Consider the following 21,050-nt stretch of genomic DNA (forward strand, 5'->3'; position numbering starts at 1 on the left):
AGCAGGTTAAGATGTTTGTGTTTGGCTTTTAGCTGTCTCCCCAGTGCCTAGTATGTACCTGGCTCACAGTTGGCCCTCAACGAGGCCAGTGGCATCTGCCCGTGTATGCTTCTGTCCATCCTTCATTCCTTCTTTCCCCACTCAGCACTCTTCCAGACCAGCCCCTGCTTTTGGTTTGGGTTTGGTGATCTGGCGGAAGCATGGGGATGAAGGGGGATGGTATATGAGAAAGGAAATAATCGAGGCACTGAGGAACTAGTCCCAGGGGCGGTGTGGGAGCGAAAATGCCCAGGTGTCCGTCTGTACACACAGCACCTCTGCCAGCTGCGCCGGTGCAGGCCAGCAGCAGCCGTAATGTCCCGCCCCTCGGCGGCAGGGCGGAGCCTGCCTGGACCCCGCCCCTCCAGCGCGTTGTGGAGTCTGCTGGGACCCCGCCACTTGGAGGTAGGCGGAGTTTCCAAGCCCTCTCCCCCCTTCCAAGACACCTGGGGCCCGCAGCCACCCCTCCCCCAACCCCACTCAACCTGGCATTAGCTGACTCTCCCGCCTTTGGCCAGCTGCGAGAGTGACTGGTTTTTAATGTGAGCAGGTGGGCCTGACCCAGGCTGCAGCAGGGGCCCCAGCTCAGGGAGGTGGCAGGGAGAAAAGCAGAAGAGCTGGCAGATTGCAGGTAGGTGCAGCACAGCTCCTAACAGCCTCTGACCAAGACTCTTGGGTGATCACAGCAGGCGGAGCCTCACCTGGGCTTGAGGCTCACCTGTCCCAACAAGCTGGCCTGGGAGGAGGAAGGAAGGCAGGCCGGCGGCAGGCAGCAGGCTGCAGGGCTCTTGCCAGCCTTGGAGGTAAGAAACTGCTGTTTACCGTGGGAGGAAAAGGGTGAAGGGCGGTGGGGTGGTCTGTCTGGCCCACTTGACCTTGGCCGTCCCTGGGATCTAGCTCCATGTCTGTGTGTGCCTGGCTCTCCCTCTGTTTGATCAAGGTTCTGGGTATCAACAAGGGGAGTTAGAGGCCCTCCCTGTTCTGGGCTCACCCCAGGCTGCTGTGGGGGTGGGGGTGAGGGGGTGGGTGGCGGCTTGCTTATCTAGTAGTCTATGGTACTGGGCTCCTGGCAGGGTGTGGGGCGTGTTCCCTTGCTTGGAGGAGATTACAGACTATAGACAGTGAAGGCCAGGCTGAACAGGGATGGGGGGGCAGGTAGGCGTGGACCCCACTCACCCCGAGTTCTCACACCTGTTTCTCCCAGTGCCTCAGGCCTATTTCCCCCAGCTTCCTATGAGGAACCGGTTCAGGAGCAGGTTGGCCCTGGGTGTTTGACTTCTGACAAGGAAAAGGCAGTCCGTCCTGGAGGAGACTGGAGGAAGGACACTTGCCTCTCCCCAGCCCCGTTCCCTGGCAACGTGGCCCTCCTGCCCTGGCTGCAACAAGGTAGGAGCTGAAGGTCCAGTAGGCCCCCACCCTGAGCCCTCCAGACACACCTGGACAGGCAAGAAAAGGCCAGGACTGTCGGGCGCTGGTGGCTCATGCCTGTAATCCTTGCGACTCAGGAGGCTGAGATCTGAGGATCACGGTTCAAAGCCAGTCCGGGGAAGGAAAAGCTGTGAGAATCTTATCTCCAATAAGCCACTCAGAAAACCAGAAGTGGTGCTGTGGCTCAAGTGGCAGAGTGCTAGCCTTGAGCCTTGAGCTGAAGGACAGTGCCCAGGCCCAGAGTTCAAAAAAAAAAAGAAAAGCCAGGACTGCCACAGGCTTTCCTTCTCTCTGGATCCATTTCCCATCATGCCTTGAGAGAAGGGGTGGAGAAGGGGTTCTAAAACACACGTTGAGGCTGGAGCGTTACCCAGGCCTTCCCACCCCTGAGTCTCTTGGCCCACACCCAGCCAGACGGAGGTGGGTGGCGTCAGTCAGAAGGCCTGGTGCCTGCCTTCTCCTGTCTAGCAACCTGCCCCCCTGGGGCATGTGGGCAGTGGAATGGGGACCCCCCATGCTCTCTGTGTGAATGGGGTGAGCCCAGCTAATGAGTGGCTGCCATCACCACTCCATTATGCCTCCTGAGCCATCTGTGCCCTGCTCTTAAGGGTAGATGGGAGGTGGGGGGCTGCTGCGCAGAGGCTCATTAGCAGATTCAGAGGAGGGGGTCTCCTGAGCCTGGGGGTGGGAGGGGGATTTCTACACAGTAATTACAATTCCTAATCTTCATTTTTGCCAGAATAGAAGTGGGTAGCTGGGTTTCCAGGGGGAGCAATCAAAGGTGCCTCCCGGGACTTCTTCCCAAGTGAGTCTCCCACAGCCAACACCTTCACAACATGCCCAAGCTGGGCACCAGTCCTAGCTGGGTGGGTGGAGGTGGGCCCATAGGGAAATCAGAGCCAAGATTCTAACCTGGCAGTGAGTGAGATGGCCCACCGGCCCCCCCACAATGCAGCAAGGTTTGCTATCTTTGCATTACTGCTGTGCTGCCTTGCATATAGTCGCTACATCTATCTGGGCTTCCTAGGCCTCCCTTGGCACAAGTGTGATAATCCCTTGTGGCTTGATCAGAGGCAGCTGGCCCTCATCTGTCATCTGAGCAGCTGTCATTCAAACCTCACCAGCCAGTGCCTAGGGAGGGGCACTACTGTGGCGACCTCAGCAGCAGCTGGGATGGCCTTAGTTGGGTGGATGCTGCTGACCCCAGGCCAGGTCAGCCAAAGAGGAGACGCTCTACAGAGAACTCAGAAGTGTCGTGGGTCCCATGCACTGAGGCCAAGTTCTCACTTGGCCGTTTTGCTCAAGGCTGGCACTCTATCACCGGAGCCACACCTCTATAGCTTGCTTTTGGATGGTTTATTGCAGGTAAGAGTCTTGCAGGGTTTTCTGCCCTAGCTGGTTTTGAATCTTGATCTTCTGATCTGAGCCTCCTGAGTAGCTAGGATTATGGTGTGGGACATTCTTATTTAAAAAGAAAACATAATAGGGAGGAGGATCGCAGACAGGACACTGACTATTGTTGGCCTTTCCAGAGGTCCTGGATGTAGGCAGCTCTTCCCATTTCACTCTTGAGAAATGGAGGCACAGAAAGGTCAAACTCGGGCAGTTTGATGCCAGGTTCTGTGACCAGCTACAGGGGGGCTTTGGGACAACACTAGGAGGTTCTCAGATGGGTGAGGAATGGTTTGGATCCCCCTCTACCTCCAGCCCCCTTCCTGGGGCTTCTGTGGCCCAGGCTGCTTCAGGGCAGGGTGCTGGGCAGGGTCACAGCCCCAGGAGTGGATGTACTTACTGTTGGCTCCAGAGACAAAACAGGAAGATCCCCATCCTGACCAGTCCACCCCAGCCCCCTGAGCTGCACAGGGGACTGGTGTCCAGAGACAGGTGGAATCTCATGGGAGGCACTGAGGCCTCTGGATGCCCAGTTCTGCACACCAAAGTGGGGCCCGGGCTGGCAGGCAGGTGGCCTGGGTGAAGACAGCCTGTTGAGGTGGCTTCGTCCTGGGCTTAGAGGCAGGGTGAGGCCAAATGACCTTAAAGGCCCAGTTCTGGCTGGTTCCAGTCCTCTTGCCAAGTGGAGGGTGCTGGACTGGGGGGGTCAGACATTCCGTCACGCCATGACTCCCTTCTGTCTTGGGAAGCTGGGCACCCAGGCGTGCCTACCTCCAGGGAAGGTCAGTGGGGTGGCACTCAGAGGCTAGCCAGCTCGCATTCCTCTAAGGAACAACATTTAGGAGCAGCCCCCACTCTGCAAACAGGAACAAGGTCTCTGCCTGCACCAGCCCAAAGCTACTTCTTGTTGGCATGTGGTCAAGACATGGTTGGCACCAGGAAGAGGAGACTGGAAGAAGCAACAGATTCTGGAAAGTGAGCTGTGGCTCAAGTGGTAGAATACCGGCCTTGAATGTAAAAGCTAAGGGAGAGCTCACATCCCTGAGTTCAAGCCCCAGGGTTGGCATGCATGTGCATGCACACGTACACACATTCGCACACACTCAGATCCTGCTTCTAATACTGTGTGACACTTGGCTGGTCTTCCTACCTCTCTAGAGAATGGACAAAGTCTCCTTACTAGAGTTGTGGGAGAAAACCAAGTCCCTTTCCTGGCATGGGATGGGTGTGCAATAGGGAAGTTCTGGGGGAGCATGGACACAGGGACTTGGCTAGCGCTTTTGAAACCTGATACAGTATATGGGCGGAGCAGCTGTCAGACCCTGCCCTGTGGAGGCTGGCCTTGAAGTTCCAAATAAGGTCTCAGGACAACCCCCCCCCCCCCCCCCCCCCCCCCCGCTTCATGGACCTGGACTGTCTGCCTCTCCTGTTTGCCTGTTTGCCAGGCTTTCCTTTCCACGGCATGAGCTGGCATCAGCTTCTTGAGCCCCCAAGTCCAGGCTTGAATCCCCACAAGACTCAGCCCGTTGTAAGGACTAAGAGCCATTCCTGGTTCTCCCTGGCATGTCAGGCTTCTGCTAGGTCGAAGGTAGCTGAGGGTGGGGGAGGCGGGCCCCAGGGTGCTGGGGCACACAGCTGCCTTTGTGAGCCAGCTGAGTCACATGGCGCCACCATCCTGCTGGGCCCTGGGGGGATGTGACTGGAGATGGTGTTATCATGGGGCTGGGCCACCCCCATACTTCAGCCAGGAGGCTTTCCCACGGGAATATGCAGAGAGGTGACTGGGGGCACCGAGCACAGGTCTGGGTAGCTGGTGGCTAAGACAGTGGGATCTTGGGCCTCAGTTTCTGGCTCTGTCTAAGGGGGACTATCATCTCTGGCTGGGAAGGGATTCTACAAACTGGGTGTGTGTGGGGGTGCTGGTCTTTTGGGCCCTGTGTAAAAATGATGATTGGTGACACTGCTGATGCATACTGTGTGCTGGTCAGTATGTTCGAGGGTTTACAGTCTCTCAGCTTGTAAGAAGAGAAGCCTGGATTTGGAAATTCTTATCCAATAAAAACTCACCCATAGAGCTGGGCACTGGTGGCTCACACCTGTAATCCTGTAAGAGGCTGAGATCTGAGGATTGTGGTTCAAAGTCAGCCTGGATAAGAGAAAGTCTGTGAGACTCTTATCTGCAATAAACTACTCAGGAAAAGCTGGAAGTAGCATTGTGGCCCCGAGTGGTCGAGAGCTAGCCTTGAATAAAACGAAGCTCAAGGATAGTACCCAGGCCCCGAGTTCAAGCCACAGGACCAGCACACACAAACAATGAACAACCAAAACAAACAACAACAACAACAACAACAAACACCTTCACTCATGGCTGGGCGCTGTGGTTTATGCCCACATCCTAGATGCTTGGAAGACTGATATCTGAGGATCTTCGTTCAAAACCAGCCCAGACAGAAAAGTCCATGAGCCTCTTATCTCCAGTTAACCAGCAAAAAGTAGGCAGTGGAGGTATGGCTCAAGTGGTAGAACATTAGCCTTGAGCAAAAAAAAAAAAAAGCTCAGTGATAACACCTAAGGCTCTGAGTTCAAGCCCCAGGACTGGCACCAAAAAAAGAAAAAGAAAAGCCAAGTGAGAGCATTGAGGCTCTGAGTTGAAATCCCAGTGTAATTGCACTCACACACACACACAAATCAAACTAACAACACACACACAGAACTACCCATGGTTGCTCAAGCCCTAACCCACCATCTAGGCTGGTTCATAAGCACTGTAGCTCTGACCAGCAGGGTGAAGGGCAAGGATCCGAGGGCCCCTCAGCCCCACCATGCCCTCTGCACTCAGGCTTCACCCCAGGCCTCAGTCATTGTGGCAGCAGGAGTTGCCACCCCTGTCCTGGGGTCCAAGTGTTACAGATGATCTACCCTTCCCTCCCCTCGCCCCCGTGGCAGCCCAGTCCTGTGGCTTTGCGGGTAGCTCTGAATCATCCTGTCACAGACAGGACAACAGGTGCCCCTTCTGTGCCAGGCCTGGGCTGTGAGTGTCACCCGTGCCGTCTCTCATTCATCGGCCTCACTTGGCAGTGAGGATGGATGGGTGGGCAGAGAGACTCAGGCAGGTGGCCTGCTGGCAGAGCTGGGGTGAAGGCCAGTTGGCCTGGGCTCTCAGAGATGTCCCTTAGAATGAAAGGACAACTTCAGCTCTCTCTGCTTCCCTCCCTGTCTCTGCCTCTATCATTTTTTTCTGGAACCCAGCCTTTCACTGCAAGCCCTGGCAAGGTCTCTCCTGAATCTTTTGGAAGCAGGGTGGGGTAGGGGACACATAGGTCCCCCATATGCCTCAGGACTGGTCCCCTACCACTGTACCACAGAGCTCCCTTATTCCTGCCTGCCAGATCTGCTCCCCTACACTTCAGTGGTGTTTCTAGCCCACTACTGTCCTGGGTAAGATTTGTGGGGAGGGGGTCAGGACCAAGGCCCAGCCCTGGAAATGAACTCTTGAACCAAAGCCTTCTCAGACTTCTCTGTCTCCATTTTTAAGGCTCCACCTGGACCCCCGATAGCTAGCTGTCTCCCTCCTCTACCCCATGCTGACTCATCCCACCCCACCCCACCCCACAGGGTTGTTCAGATTTGTAGAATTGGGCAAGCCCAGGGCTCCCTATGTCTTTCCATGTTACCAGAGCCATCCGGGCATCTGAAGCTCCAGGTTTGATTGGGTAGGCCTAAGCCACACCCAGGATCTGGATTCCCAATCAGTTCTCCATCCGTGCTGTCTTCCCGTACCCAAATACCTTCTGTGACTCCCAGTTCCTTTGATTAACCCCAGACTCCATGCTTTCAAAATCTTCCAGAACCTGGGGCTGGGAAGGTGGCTCAGTGGTAGAGCGCTTGCCTTGCATGCCTGAGGCCCTGAGTTCAATTCCTCCACACCACATAAACAAAAAGAAAAAAAGCCGGAAGTGGTGCTGTGGCTCAAGTGGTAGAGGGCTAGCCTTGAGCTGAAGAGCTGAGGGACAGTGCCCAGGCCCAGAGTTCAGGCCCCACAACTGACCAAAAAAAGAATCTTCCAGAACCTGCCACCCCACCCAACCCCCCACAACACAGATCTCACTTCCTTCCCCAAACAACTCCTTTCTCATCTTTTCTCCTGGTGGAGCTGTCTGGCTACCTGGAATGCCCTTCCCCGTCTGTGCCCTCAGGAGGCTGAGATTTGAGGATCTTTGGTCAAAGCCAGCCCAGGTAGAAAAGTCTGTGGGACTTTTATTTCCAATTAACCAACAAAGCTGAGAGTGGAGGTGTGGCTCAAGAGCAGTAGCCTTGCATCAAAAAGCTAAGTGGGAGCTGAGTCCTGAGTTCAAGCCTTAGTACCAACACACACACACACACACACACACACACACACACACACACACACACTGACACACAGGCCTATCTCTGGGTCCAATATACTTGGCCACACTAAGGGGCGTGGGCAAATTCCTCACCTTCTCCGTGCTCAGGGCCTGTTCTATAAAATGAGCATGATGGAGATACGGTGCCCAGAAGGACCTTATCCACTCATCCAGAGGCTCAGTCACAGCTAAGTGGCCTTGTTTGTCTCTGACTGTCTCCCCTCGCTGGTGGCCACCTGCCTGAGTTGCTGTGGTGGCATGGGCCTTGTACACACAAAGCAGAGCAGCCTCTACAAGTCACCTGTCCTCCTGATGCAGAAGCCAACAACAGGTGGTTGTGTTCTCTCCTTCTAGGCATCCAGTGGTGGTGATGACCCACCCTAGATGCCACAGATGAGAACCAGGTTTGCCTACCCCCAGTGCCCAGCACATAATAGTTCTCTGAAACGCTGGGAGATGAGAAGAGCAGCAGGGCTTGGTGAGCTCACTCCTGTCCTGCCCTGACTGCTCTAGCTCAACCTTCCTTCCTCCCCTCCCTCCCTCCCTCCCTCCCTTCTTCCATCCCTTCCTTCCTCCCTCCTTTCTTCCTTTCATTCTTTGTTTCCCTTTTCTTTTAGTCATGCTGGGGTTTGAACTCAGGGATTTGCATTTGCCAGGCAGGTGCTCTACCGCTTGAATCATATTCCCAGCCCTTTACATCTTTGTTATGTTTGAAATGGGATCTCACTTTTTGCTCAGGCTATCCTGGACCACATTTCTCCTGTTTATGCTAACCACAGAGCTGGGATGAGGCGTATACTACCAACTTTTTATTGGTTGAGTTGGGGAGGGGGTGAACTTTTTGCCCAGCCTGTCTGACCTTGAGCTGCAATCCTGATTGCAGGCTCCAGTGTGAGCCACTGCCTAGCTCCCAGGGTCTTTCTGGTATGGCTAGCTGCAGGCTTGGGTGGTGCTTTGCCTTCTCTATCCAGACCCTGCTGGCTAGTACCTTCAGGGACAGCAGAAATGACCTCAGCTAGCTGGACCTTGAGGGACCAACCTTGAGGAAACAGAGGCTTCGAGATGCCGAATTGCCCTGGGATAAGGCATGTTGGGGACTTTCCAAACCTTTCCTAGAGAACTCACTTCTGCTCCTTTGCCTACCAGCCCCTCCTACCCTGGCAACAAGGCAGTGTCCACCATGGTCCTGGGCAGGAGCAGCAAGGCTGGCAGGGGTCAGCACCTACCGTGTGGCACCATGTAGTCATCTGCCCCCAGCCTGACATTGCAGCGAGCACAGCAGGGCTTTCTGAAAGCCATATTCCTTGGGGCTGCTTTGCCAATTCTTCCTCAAGCTTAATCTGGGGGTGGACAGGAGAGGCACAGCTCACCTCCAGCAGCCCTGGCCACCTGGTGCGGCCTGCTTTTCAGCCCCCACTTCTAGAATACAGACAGCTGCAAGAGAGTGGAGACACCAAGTCCCCAGGCACCCTTGGCCTCCGGCTCTCTGCCCGAAGCCTGGGGAAGGTGGCATTCCCCAGGCCACTGGGTGCCCACCCCCTGGGCAAGCTGGCTCTCTTCTCTGAGCTTTGTTTCTCTGCCCTGGGCTCCCTTTCTTCATCACAGTCTCTGTGAGAATACAGAGAAGACCCAGGGCTTGCTAAGGCTGGGCTGTGGAGGGTGCGGTTGCAGTCACAGACAGCAAGGGTGATGGTATTAATGTCGGCACCTCTTGTCCAGAATCGTCCCCACACTTGTCTCTTGGGGATCCTTTATCCACACTTTATCCATTCAGTCAGGAGTCCTATTCTGCAGGGTGCATGATTCTCAGAACCGCCCCCCCCCCCCAACTCCCCAGGCCTTGTGAGGGACTGTGACCAACACAGTAGCCAGAAGGAGGTTGGTAATGTTGGCCATTTCCAAATTGCTGCCCCTGAGCTGTTGGAGTCCTTGGGTAGGACTGTTTGTGCGGGACTCAGTTTCCCCTTTGGCTTGAAGGCTAGACTAAAGGAGGCACTTTCAGGTGTCTGTAGGATTCAGTGCCAGGACTTGGGGCTTGGAATGTTGGAAGTGTGGCACGGGGGGAGGAGCGGCCCTGCTGTGGCTCCCTTGCCCGGAAGACCAACCTTTAAGAGGACTGGAGGTCCGAAGTGTGTGGCCCCTTGCCAGGCTGCCTAACCCCCCCCCCCTTCCTCCTGGCTGCCTTCCGCTCTGCCGGTCAGCGCCAGCCCTTGATTGCCGCCAAGGAGGCTGGATGCGGCTTCAGGAAGGGGCAGTTGGCTTGGTGTGTGTGTGGGGAGGTGGGGGAGGAGGAGCATCATCTGAGTGGCCCGTTGTTATGGCAACCCTGACCTCTGCAGGAACTCCCAAGGATGGAGGGTGAGGTGGCAGGTACCCCGGCCCACATCCAGCTCTGAAGCCCGGCACCTGTATGCACTGTTGCTGAGGGCTGAATCCAAGGTCCCCCTCTTTGTCCAGCCTGAGTCATAAGCATCGCCCCCCCCCAAGCTCTGTCAGCCCTGCCTCCTCCCAGCCTCCCTCTGAGAAATCCATGAGTCACACCTCCAGAGATCTCGGTCTGGGAGGAGCCCCGCTGGGGCAGGACAGTGTCCCCCTGCAACACAACACAACCAGCCCCACCTCCCGGCTCTCGCTCCGCACTGGCTGCGGCCGGCCGGCCGGGCTGTGCGCAGGAGAGGGCCTCCCACGCCCGCTCCCCAGCCTGCTCGCAGCCTGGCAGACAGCTGCGGGACGGGCTCGGGCAGGTGGAGCCCCCGAGGTGGGTCCTGAAAAGGGGTCCAGCGCCTTGTCCTCCACAGGACCCTCTGCCTGGTGCCAGGTACCGGATCCGGGGTGTAAGAGGGGGTAGGAGGAGGGATGGGGAGGCGTGTGGCTGTTGAGGGGGGGGAGTGTAGGCTTAAAAGGGGTGTGTGGGGGACCCGGGGGTCTTGGGTCTCTGCAGACTACCCCAGATAGTAGTGAAGGTGTCTCTGGAGTGTGGACTCTATAAACAGTGAGGGGCCTGGGAGGAGCTGGGGATCAGAGGGTGGGGAACACTTTGAAGTCACTTGTCACTTGGGAGCTGGGGACAACAGGCTCAAAGTGAGCCTTGATCCCTGCTGCCCTGTGCCCCAGGGAGGCCGGAGGTTCTGAGAGGGCTGCCGGCTCACCCCGGGTCACACTGCAACTCCAGGGACTCATCTGGGAGGACAGTGTCCTACAGGGGCTAGTATGGACACCTGGAGGCAGCTTCTGCCACTGTCCTGGGGGTGGGGGCATGATTGAGGCCATGCAGGAGCAGGGATCGTTCCCTGGGGCAGATAGCGGGGGACACCAGGCTGGGAGCTGCCCGCTCGGGCCCCTGCCAGCCCCTCCACCCTGTTAACCACCGGAGCTCAGGGCACCAACTGTGGGGGACTGATAGGACCCTCCTAGCCTGCCTCTTGGGGTAGGAAATGGGGGTTCCTGTCCTCCTTGCTCCCCAGACAGCCACGGGTATTGGGTTGGAGTTTCTAGTGGTTCATTTTCCTGAGGAGGAGTCATCTTATCTTCCCTTTCCTTCTGGAATAGCTGGGGTCTGGGTAAGTGGAGAAGACAGGCCCTTGTGCCTCTTCAGTGAGCCAAGGAAGTTATTTATAGGGATATTTATTGAGCACCTACTGTGTGCTTTGGGGTCTGTTGGAGCTTATGAGTCCCCTATGGGCAGAGGGTTGGTGCCTTGGTACAGGGGCAACTTGGGTCAGTGGGGGTCACAGGCTGCTCCCTAGAATCAGGCTAGAGCTCCTCTGGGGGTTTCCTGCCCTGTCCAGGGAGGTCACTAACTCTGGGGCCCAACCTGACGTCAATTTGCAGCAGGGACCCCAGGGAACTGAGATGTGGTCCTGCCTTGGTCCAGGCACCACTGACCAATTGTCCTGGCCTGTTCTCTTGGTCTCAGTTGCCCCAGCTGCTGAGCAGCTGGTCATCCAGAGGTGATTCCAGCTGTGTTATCGGGTCTGGGGCTTGGTTTTCAGAGAGCTGGGTGGGGGAAAATCCTGTGTGATCTGTGCAGCCCAACCCACACTGTGGGTGTCCTCGACTGGGCTATCAGCGCGCATGACACCCCCAGGCTGTCAGGGGCACAAACAGGTCTGGTGAGAAGTAGGAGGGAGATGGCAAGGGAGGGAAGTCAGAGGCTGGAGCAGTGGGAGGGGTAGGGGCAGGAGGGAAAGGTTTGAGGAAGGAGTAGGGGCATGGGTGGGCGGGGGCACTGGGGGCTGGCATGGGCTTCTGAGGACCTGTGGTGGCAGGCAGGCAGGTCCACGGCTGTCCTAGGGGGGCCGCAGGGGTAAGGAGACTGGCAAGTATCAGCAGGGTAGAGAGGATAGGGGCTGGGCATGAACTTGGGTAAAGATGTGGAGGGGACAGCCCAGCCTTGGTAGGGAGAAAGGTGGCCTTCCTATAGGACCAGGAGTGACAAGGACAGGAGGAGGGTGGGCAAGGGCAGACATGGATATTGACATCACCATGGATATCACTTCTCCTGGGCAAGTGCCATGTGCAATGCCATCTCAGAGATGGCAGGAGGAGGGGCGGGGCTCTGGGAGGCCCTAGAGGAGGAAGCCAAGGATGGCAGTGATGGGCAGAGACCAAACAAATGTCACGACACCTCCCAAACCCCGTGCTGCTGTCTCCCCAACCCGAGCTGGGGTCCACACCCCCCCATACCACCCCTGGAGTCAGAGCGTCCGGTCCCTGTGGGCCCCGCCTTCTGACTCACAGCAGATGGGAGCATCACGTGAGCCCAGTCGGCAGCCCGAGGGTGACCAGCCTCCAGGGACCAGGCAGATGGCACGTGGGGGGTGGGGAAGGGCTGGCACAAAGGGGCCTCTCAGCTGGGTAGGCAGGCCCTGGCGCCGGGGTTCCCGTTCCTCACGGAGAGCTGGGCCCTGCCCCAGGCTCTGGTCCTCCTGGGTCTCCTGAGGAAACACAACTTTGGGGGCTGCCAAGGGCAGGGGAGAAAAGCTTGGGACAAACTTTCTGTCCAGTGTGGCGCTGCCTGGCATGAGATGGCTGAAACACTTTCCCAGGCTCTTCATGCCCCAAACTCAAGAGGTCCCTGGTGGCTTGGAACAATCCTGAACCTTCTAGGGCCTCCTTCCTGGGTGCTGGTGAATGCCTGGCCTTCTTTGCCCACTTAGTGGTTTCCCCCATGGGGACCCCTGAGTCTTAGGGGCTTTAGGATTCCCATATGCTGTACTCTTCTGCCTTTCTTGGGCAGGGAGGGGTTCCTCTTGACCCTCTCCCCCACCCCTGCTGCTGCTATACCCCCCTTACCCTAAGATGTTCGAGCCTAGAGAGAGAAACAGGCCAGCTTCGTTCTCTGGTTGTGCGGACTGAGACACATGCCTCAGTTTCCTTCTCTGTAAGTTGTGGCTGATGACTGTCATGTTCGACCACTGTGGTGAGCATTGTAGGACTGATCTATCATAGGATGGAAACGTTTGGGATTGGCCTATTATGGGATAGAAGTGTAATGGGATGGATCTATTATGGCATAGAAGTGTATGGGATTGACCTATTATGGGCTAGAAGTGTATGAGATTGACCTATTATGGGATAGAAGTGTATAAGATTGACCAATTATGAGATAGAAGTGTAGAGGATTGACCTATTATGGGATAGAAGTATATGGGATTAGTCTATTACAAGATTAGAAGCGTTTAGGACAGCCCCTCGCCCAGTGGAAATGTTTGCCTTTGGCATTCTCTCTCCCACTGGGCAGATGGACACCCTGAGACCCGAGACAGCGTATAGCAGACGCACATCTTCCCATCCCTACTACCATGGGGAGACTTGGATACTCATGGTACCACCCCCTGTCTGGTAGCCTGGTGGGCTCTGGCAGGCCAGGGTGTTGGACAGCAGGCTCGCGGCCTGTGCCGGCTTGCGTGGCGTGCAGTGTGCTCGCTTGGCATTTCCACAGGGCTCAGCCTGGGGAGCTGGCTGAGCTTCCAGGCAGCGCTGCATTAGTGGGAGGTGGCGGTAGCCTGGGGGTAAAGGGCTCACCATCTGGGAACCAGCCAGCTCTGGTCCCCAACGGCTCTGTGGTTCTGTAGCTAATGGCTCCAGCCTGGCTCTCAGGCTCAGGGCCACTTTTTAACTCTAAAACAGGCCACAATGAGAGAGCATACCACTGTGGCTGTTTCTCAGAGCCCTTCCCACTCTCCCCAGCCTCCTCTCCATGACCTGGGCCTGGATTTGCAGGGTTTGGGCTGGGCTGATGGGCACTGGACATTTGCAACTCAGCTTCTCTGGGCCTCTGTTTCCCTACCTGTGCATCGAGGTAATGTCCTTCTTCCACTCCATGCAGCATTGTTACTGAAACTTAGGACCATACCTGGCTGCAAAGCATGCTCTTAGCTTGACAGATGGCTTCTAGAGTCTTCTGTGAACCTGCTCAGGGTTTACTCTGCAGGGTCATGGGGTGGTTGAATTAGAAGGATGTTCAAGTCCTTGAACAGTGAGCTGTGCAAGTGGCTGTAAGCCTCTTAATGTGTGCTATAAAACAAGGAATATGTCTGCTTTGTTTTGTTTTTAAAGTAGTAATACTACCGGGGTTTGAACTAGGCTTTGTGCTTATGAGGCAGGTACTCTACCACTGAGCTCTGCTCCAGCCCAAGGAAGATAAAGGTACCTAAATCTCTGATATCTAAAGGAGATATCTGCAGCTAGGGATTAAGGAGACACGTGGTGGGGACTGATGAGAAGAGATCCCATCCCAAGCTACCCCAGGACCTTTGCTTCTCCATCTCCCAGTCAGGAAGCCCCCTGTAACAGGCAGCACCAGTAAGTGGTTTGGGGGCAGGTGTTCTGTCCCAGCTGTGTGAACTTAGACACGTATGTTAATTTCTCTGAGTCTTGTTTTCATAATTTTAAAAAACGAGGATGGGGCGAAAGGGTGCCGAGCTTTTACTTGCAATCCTGGCTACTCAGGAGGCTGAGATCTGAGAATCATGGTTCAAAGACAGCCTGGGCAGACAAATCTGAGAGATTCATATATTCAAATAAGCAGGAAAAAGCAGAAGTGGAGGTTTTGTCTCAAATGGTAGAGCTCCAAACATGAGTGAAGACGCTGAGTGAGATCACAAGATCCTGGGTTAAACTTCAGTACTGGCAAAAAAAAAAAAACAAAAGAAAAGAAAAAGAAAAGGGGGGCGGGGACACATGCAGCAGCAAGTGGAAGCAGGAAAATCACAAGTCTGAGGCTTGAGTTACATAGTGAGAGCCTGTATCCACACCAAATAACTAAGACAAATCCAGGGTAGCGCTGGCACCTTGAGAGAGGAAGGATCTATTCAACTTTAGGAGTTTTTAAGCCTGATCACTGTCCCTGGACCCATCCCATCCCAGGGGTCTTGGTCTGCCAGTCTGAGGAGTTGTCCAGCTTGGGGCTCCCTCCTGCTCCCCAAGATCTGAGGCTTTGTTACTGGGCTGAGGTCTGCTGGTCACTGCCTCAAAACCAGTTCTCAGGAGCCAGAGCTGCTGGGAGGAAAGCCAGTTCACTTAAGGCTCAACAGCCTGAAGTAGGAGGCACTCTTGGCCTCCAAACTCCGCCCAGGGGGCCTCCAACACCTGGAACAGCTTTGACCAGGAAGATCTGAGGGTTCAAGGAGGCTGTGTGCTGAGCAGGGTTTTGTCATTTAGGGTGTGCATTTCTCTATTTTTGTGACTGGACCATGGCCTTTGATCTTGACCTCCAGTCCTGTAGTTCTTTCTTTAGACAGACATAATTTTCTGCCAGTGAAGGCTCTCTAGCATTTTATACTTTCTGTGTGAGTTGAGAAACAGTTGAAGAATAACAAAAGGGCGGGCTTACACCTGTAATCCTAGCTACTTGGGAGGCTGAGATCTGAGAATCACAGTTTGAAGCCAGCCTGGGCATGAAAGTCTGTGAGACTCTTATCTCCAATTAACCACCAAAAAGCAAGAATTGGAGCTGTGGTTCAAGTTTAGAGCATCAGCCTTGAGGGAAAAAGCTAAGAGACAATACTTAGGTCCTGAGTGTGCTCTCTGTCTCTCTGTCTCTGTCTCTGTCTGTTTCTGTCTCTGTCTCTATCTCTGTCTGTCTGTCTGTCTGTCTGTCTCTGTCTGTCTCTGTCTCTCTGTCTCTCTCTGTCTCTCTCTGTCTCTCTCTGTCTCTCTCTGTCTCTCTGTCTCTGTCTCTGTCTCTGTCTCTGTCTGTCTCTGTCTGTCTCTCTGTCTCTCTGTCTCTCTGTCTCTCTGTCTCTCTGTCTCTCTGTCTCTCTCTCTCTCTCTCTCTCTCTCTCTCTCTCTCTCTCTCTCACTCTCTTTCTCAAACACACACACACACACACACACACACAGAATAAGAGGCCAGGTGCCAGTGGCTCATACTTGGAATCCTAGCTACTCAGGAGGCTGAGATCTGAGAATTGCAGTTCAAAGCCAGCCAGGCAGGAAAGTGCATGACACTCCTATCTCCAATTAACCACCAGAAAACTGGAAGTGGTGCTGTGGCTCAAAGTGATAGAGTACTAGCTTTGAGCCAGAAAGCTTAGGGACAGTGCCCAGGCCTCCAGTTCAAACCCCACAACTGACAACAACAAACAAGAATAATGGGGCAAAGGTGTGTGTGTGTGTGTGTGTGTGTGTGTGTGTGTGTGTGTGTGTGTGTGTGTGTGTGTGTGTGTGTGTGTTTAGGATTTAGAAACCTGGGCAAAGGAAGAGGATATCACCTTGTAAAGGATGACTCCCAAAGAAGCTGAGCCTGATCTGCTTGGCTACTGCCCCAGGTCTAGCGGGAAGGCCTGAGGCTGGGCTGGTGGTCCGGGCCACACTCTGTAGCACTGTGGCTATTGGGCTGGGCTCCTGTGGCCCTTGGGGGCCAGGCTCACACTTGTGGGTCTCTGGCTGGGACTGGCCATCAGGGTGTGGCTCTGTGCCTGGCACCGGGGGATTTTGGCATCCTGGGGGCAGTGGGGGACCTGCCCAGACCCACCTGCCTTCATGGTGACAAATGTCGGGGGGGGGGAGCCTGGCAGGAGCCACTGAGTCATGCCGGCCATGTGTCCTGCCGACTGCCTTCTGCTGTGTGGCTGGGCCTGTGCCAGAGGGTGAGGGCATGGGCCCCGCCTCCCATGTCTCCATGTGGCCTCCCACAGAGACCCTCACTTGGTCCCCTAGGTTTATATCTGTACCCCCATTTCTGAGCTGAGCACACAGACCAACCAGGCTTGTGTACTGCCTTGCCCCCTCACACCTCACCTGGCCAGAGGTGTTCAGGTTTTTCAGGAAAGGGGAGGCTGCAGCTCCCAGCCCCTGAGCTTCTCCAGCATGACAGCCTGGCTCCCTGTTGTTGTTGGGGGTCCTGGTGGCGTAGGACAGTGTTGTAGGCAAGGGGTATTTTCAAACTGAACCTGGGGCGTGCAGGTCACCCTGAGAGCTTCTCCCACGAGCGCCCCCTAGCGGCGGCCTCAGGAGCGTGCTTGCAGGTGGGCTCAGAGCTGAGGGGGTGGGAAGGGGTGGGACACCAATTCTGCTAAGTCCACACAGACTCTTGTTTGTGCTTATCCAATAGATCTAAGCCTGGGCCGGTGATCTGGACCCTAACCCCTCCCCACCACCTGCTAGAGTCCTGGGAAATCAGCTACTTGTCTCCTCCCACCCACACTGTTGCCTGCACCTGCCATGCCTCAGGCACACACCTGGGGCCCCATGGCAGCCTTCTGATCTCCAGTTCCTCAACTGCTTCGTTTCTGGGTCCCTGAGTTGGGGACCAGGCACAGCACCCATGGCCAGCTGTGGTGGGGGAGGACAGCCCATGTCACTACAAATAGTTGTCTATCTCTGTCATCCCCCAGTCAGCAGCTACAGGGACGTGGTCCAGGGAGGTCAGCAGTGTTTGCAGGCCACATGCACGTCGGGAGGGTGGTCTGCTCCCATCCCAGGTCTGTGTGACCTCGGGACCTTGGCCCAGCCTCTCTGGGCCTCCACAGCCACCCCCCTCCACAGGGAGGCTGGTGACTCTCGGTGCTTGTGAACCGCCTGGGCAGGAGTGAGCGGCACACAGGAAAGGGAGCTGGCACCGGTGGAGGAGGGCGCAGGCTGGATCCACATCCAGTTTTACCAGCTCCCTGGGCCAGTGGCATCTTGGTTCTGAGTCTCAGATCTGCAGCAGCTGCCTTCCCAACCCAGCAGGCCCTGGAACCCTTTCCGGCAGGCGGGCGAAGGTCCCTCTTAGGACAGCAGTTTCTTTCTTCGCTTTCTTTTCCTCTTCCTCCCTCTCAAAATAGTGCCTGAATGAGCCTGAGCTTTCTGGCGGCAGCCAGACAATAGGGGCCTCCTGGCCCTGCTCCATGGGACAGTCAGGCAGGCGGGCCAGTGGGTGCAAAGCTGGGGGCCCAGGGCTCCCCCGCCTCTCTGCTGTTCCCATGGCCCCTCCATTCCCACTCAACTCTGGGAAAAGGGCCCTGTGCAGCCCCCATCACGTCCCCATCTGCTCTGGAGTCTGAGGCAGTGGTGGCCCCTTCCTGATTCGTGTCAGTGTCCTGTCTGGAGCCGAGGGTGCCCGGTGGTTTGGTGTCTTCCCTTTGGCTCAGTGGAGGTCAAGGACTTAGAGGCCCAGGGGCTGAGCCCAGCTGGAGAAAGTGAGTCTCCTGCCGCAGAGGTGAACAAAGTTTAGGGGAAGGGGTCTGTCAAGGTCCAATGGACGTTTGGCCTGATGTCTTTCTGGCTCAGGGGAGATCTGTGTTTTCATGCCATCCCCTGCCTTTCCCAGCTAGGTGGGCTTGAGCAAGTCTCATCACCCCTCCATACCTCAGTTTCCCCATGGGGCAACAGGACCTCCTTACAGAGGGCTGGAAATAGATCTACAAACGTTCAGCATAGTGTCAAGCATGCAATGAAGGGTCAGCTGCCAGGCCTCTGTCCCTGTGTCTCTCCAGATGGGAAGACAGGATCCAAACCACTCTCCCTCCTACCTCCAACTACAGCCTCCAGTGCTGGCTGACTAGAATTATAGGCATGAGCTACTATGCCTGGCCAAAGATTTGCTTGTAAAGTCGCTGTCAATGAACTGGGGCTCTGCTTCTTTTGAGAACTTGGGCACTGGCTCTCTGAGGTTACCTAAGATAAGCAGGTGCCTCTTTCCCTCCCCCATAACCTTGCTGTTATAACTTCAGCCCCTCCTGGATCGTCTGGGCGGCCTCTGTGAGGAGAGGGCTTGAGCAATGGAGAAGCCAGTGAGCCCGCGCTGTTCTGCTGGTTCGGAGCCCAGTGACGTAGGCCCTGCAGCTGCCAACGGTTGCCAGGGAAACGGTTGCCAGGGGCTTCTGTCACCTGCGCCCCTTCCCCCCTCTGGTGCTGGGGGCCCGGCTTCTCTTTCCTGGCTACCCCCTTTGTTTGAGACTCCTTTGAGCTGGTGGCGGCTGGGGGCTTGGCTTCCATGGGCCCTTGGCCCTTGAGCTGGGAGACCCGTCTCTCACTGGCCTGCTAACGCGGGGAGGCCTGTCCCTTGTGTTGGGGTTCGCTTGCAGGAGGGGTCCAGGTACCGTTTTCTGCTCCTTGTGTCCTCCCCTCTCCTTGCTCCTCCATCCCCTCCTCCTATCTTCCTTTATTGTCCTGTAACTCCCTTCCCTCCTTCATCCTCCCGCTCCTCTTCAACAATGTGTGTTTGCAGGGGTGAGGTGGTCAGCGTGGGGGAATCTGAGCAGGTCCTCAAAGGGGACCTCATTTGTCAGCATCTTCTAGAACAGCAAGGATGTGGTGGGGGGGGCTCCATACCCTCTCCTCCTCAGAGCCGGACTGGGGCTCATTTCTGACCTCCAGCCCCCGCCCCTGCAGCTTCAGTGTTCAGGGGGAAGTGTCTGAGACGGGGTGGTGGGGGCACGGGAGCGGGGCTGGAAAGGCCTCCTGGTGCTGGGGCTACCAGCTCCCACAGCCTCCTGGTCTGGACCTTTGTGGGGACAGTGGTCAGCTCAACCCAAGGAAGCATCAATCCCTTTAAAAGAGAAGTCCTTTGTAATAGGGAAGTTCTCGGAAAGAGCCTTAAAGGCAAGAGCTGCGGCTCTTGGAGCTGACAGGCAACTTGATCTTGGGGTGTGGGGGAGCTCATTTGTTGTCATTTGTTCAGGGTGTATAATGGTCCTTGTCTCTGGTTAGTTAAGAGGACCAAGTATGCTAATATAGCATGTGGTGGTGCACACCTGTAACCCCAGCACTCAGGGGTCTGAGGCAGGGGGATCGAGAGTTGGAGGCCAGCTTGGGCTACCTAGAAGACCTTGACTCACGACATGAAGAGTGGTATTAGGTGTAAGAGCTTCGCTTCATGGCTGCTCACTGAGATATTGCCATTGGTGGGCACCCTGCCTTTGAGCCTTGCAGGGTGGCTGGGGTCCCGGGGGGCCCACGGGGCCGTGTGTTTAGTGAGCCGAGAGGGGACTCTGGTCAGTGCCGTGTCCCTTCCACCCAGAGCCAGGCCTCCACGACCTGGAGGAGGCAGGGGAAGAGGAGAGAAGGGAGGATTGTTGGCCGACCTTGAGAACAGGAAGATTCTACACAACCCAGATGGGCATTTTGCCTGGCCCAGGCAAGCTGAACTGCAGCCCCCAGAAACCCAGAAGGGAGGGCACTAGGCTGGCCTTGCGGCCTGGCCTTGGGCAACACAGGACACAGCTGGGGAAGGGGAACCTCGGCCAGACAGTGGAGGTGGGCTGTGGTTGGCAAGGGAAGAGTCCAGCCAGGGTGAAGGGGGCTCAGCATCCTTTGTCCCGACTGGCCAGCTCAGAGGTAGGTCCTGCCTGTCACCCCAGAGACTCTGGAGGGGACAGAGAAGGGGGAGACAGAGATGGATGGGGACAGATTATAATCGCCCTCTTTGTGGTGTGTGTATGTGTGTGTGTGTGTGTGTGTGTGTGTGTGTGTGTGTGTGTGTGTGTGTGTGTGTGTGTGTGTGTGTGTGTGTGTGCATATGCATGCACACACCTGCCAGTACTGAGGCTTGATCTCAGGGCCTCCTCTCGCTCTTGTATGGCTTATGTTTTACCACTTCAGCCACACCTCCCTTTCCAGCTTTTAGGTGGTTCATTGGAGACAAAAATCTCATGGAGGCTGGGAATGTGGCTTGGTGGTAGAGTGCTTGCCTAGCATGCATAAAGCCCTGGGTTCAGTGTCTCAGTATCACATAAATAGAAAAAGCTGGAAGTGGCACTTTGGCTCTTGAGTGCTAGCCTTGGGTAGAAGTGTGGGGACAGTGCCCAGGCCCTGAGTTCAAGTCGTAGGACTGGCAGAAAAAAAAAATCTCACGGCCTTTTCTGCCTAGGATGGCTTTCCACCTTGATCCTCAGATCTCAGTCTCCTGAGTAGCTAGGATGATAGGTGTGAAGCGCTGGCTGGTGCTGGGCCGTAAGTCCCTCTTAAGAGAGGAAGCGACCGAAGCTCAGAGGAGTCTGGTGAGGCCTGCCTGGGTCTCAGGCCAGCACCCCACCACCACCACTCTGGGAGGGCTGTGTCCTGGGCAGGTGCTGGCTGGCAGGTGCCTAGAAAAAAGCCAGAGACTCAGGTCCTGGAGGCTTGGCTGCAGCTTCCTTCTGAGCGGAGGCTGCCCGAAGCACAGAGCTGACCACGGCTGGCTCTCATGTGAGGGCTGCTCATAAGAACCCCAGTGGCTGAGGGCAGGTCTGGGGCCTCTGGGCTGAGCGCCTCTCTTCCTGTCTCTCCAAAGCTCTTCAGTTGGCTCCAAAATTCTCACATTCAAAGTCTCAGTGCCTCCAAGTGCTTGTGTGCTCAGTTTCCCCCTAGCCTGCCATTTCCAGCATTCCCTTC

General features: G+C 56.0%; 1 protein-coding gene across 6 annotated transcripts in view; it reads left to right on the plus strand.

The window, feature by feature from the left end:
• Nucleotides 1–418: 418 nt before the first annotated feature.
• Nucleotides 419–21,050, plus strand: part of Adgrg1 (adhesion G protein-coupled receptor G1) — a 42,968-nt gene continuing 22,336 nt past the window's right edge. For 2 of the 6 annotated variants that reach the window (XM_069992390.1, XM_069992391.1), the window contains exon 1: nucleotides 9,769–10,065. In XM_069992390.1, the coding sequence (XP_069848491.1) occupies nucleotides 9,778–10,065 (288 nt within the window). In that variant the 5' untranslated portion in view covers nucleotides 9,769–9,777. The other 4 variants (XM_069992397.1, XM_069992396.1, XM_069992393.1 and 1 more) reach the window with 4 other exon arrangements.

Source organism: Dipodomys merriami, unplaced genomic scaffold (genome assembly GCF_024711535.1).
Source record: "Dipodomys merriami isolate MVZ:Mamm:240054 unplaced genomic scaffold, mDipMer1.0.p SCAF_41, whole genome shotgun sequence".
In the NCBI taxonomy this organism is placed as follows: domain Eukaryota; kingdom Metazoa; phylum Chordata; class Mammalia; order Rodentia; family Heteromyidae; genus Dipodomys; species Dipodomys merriami.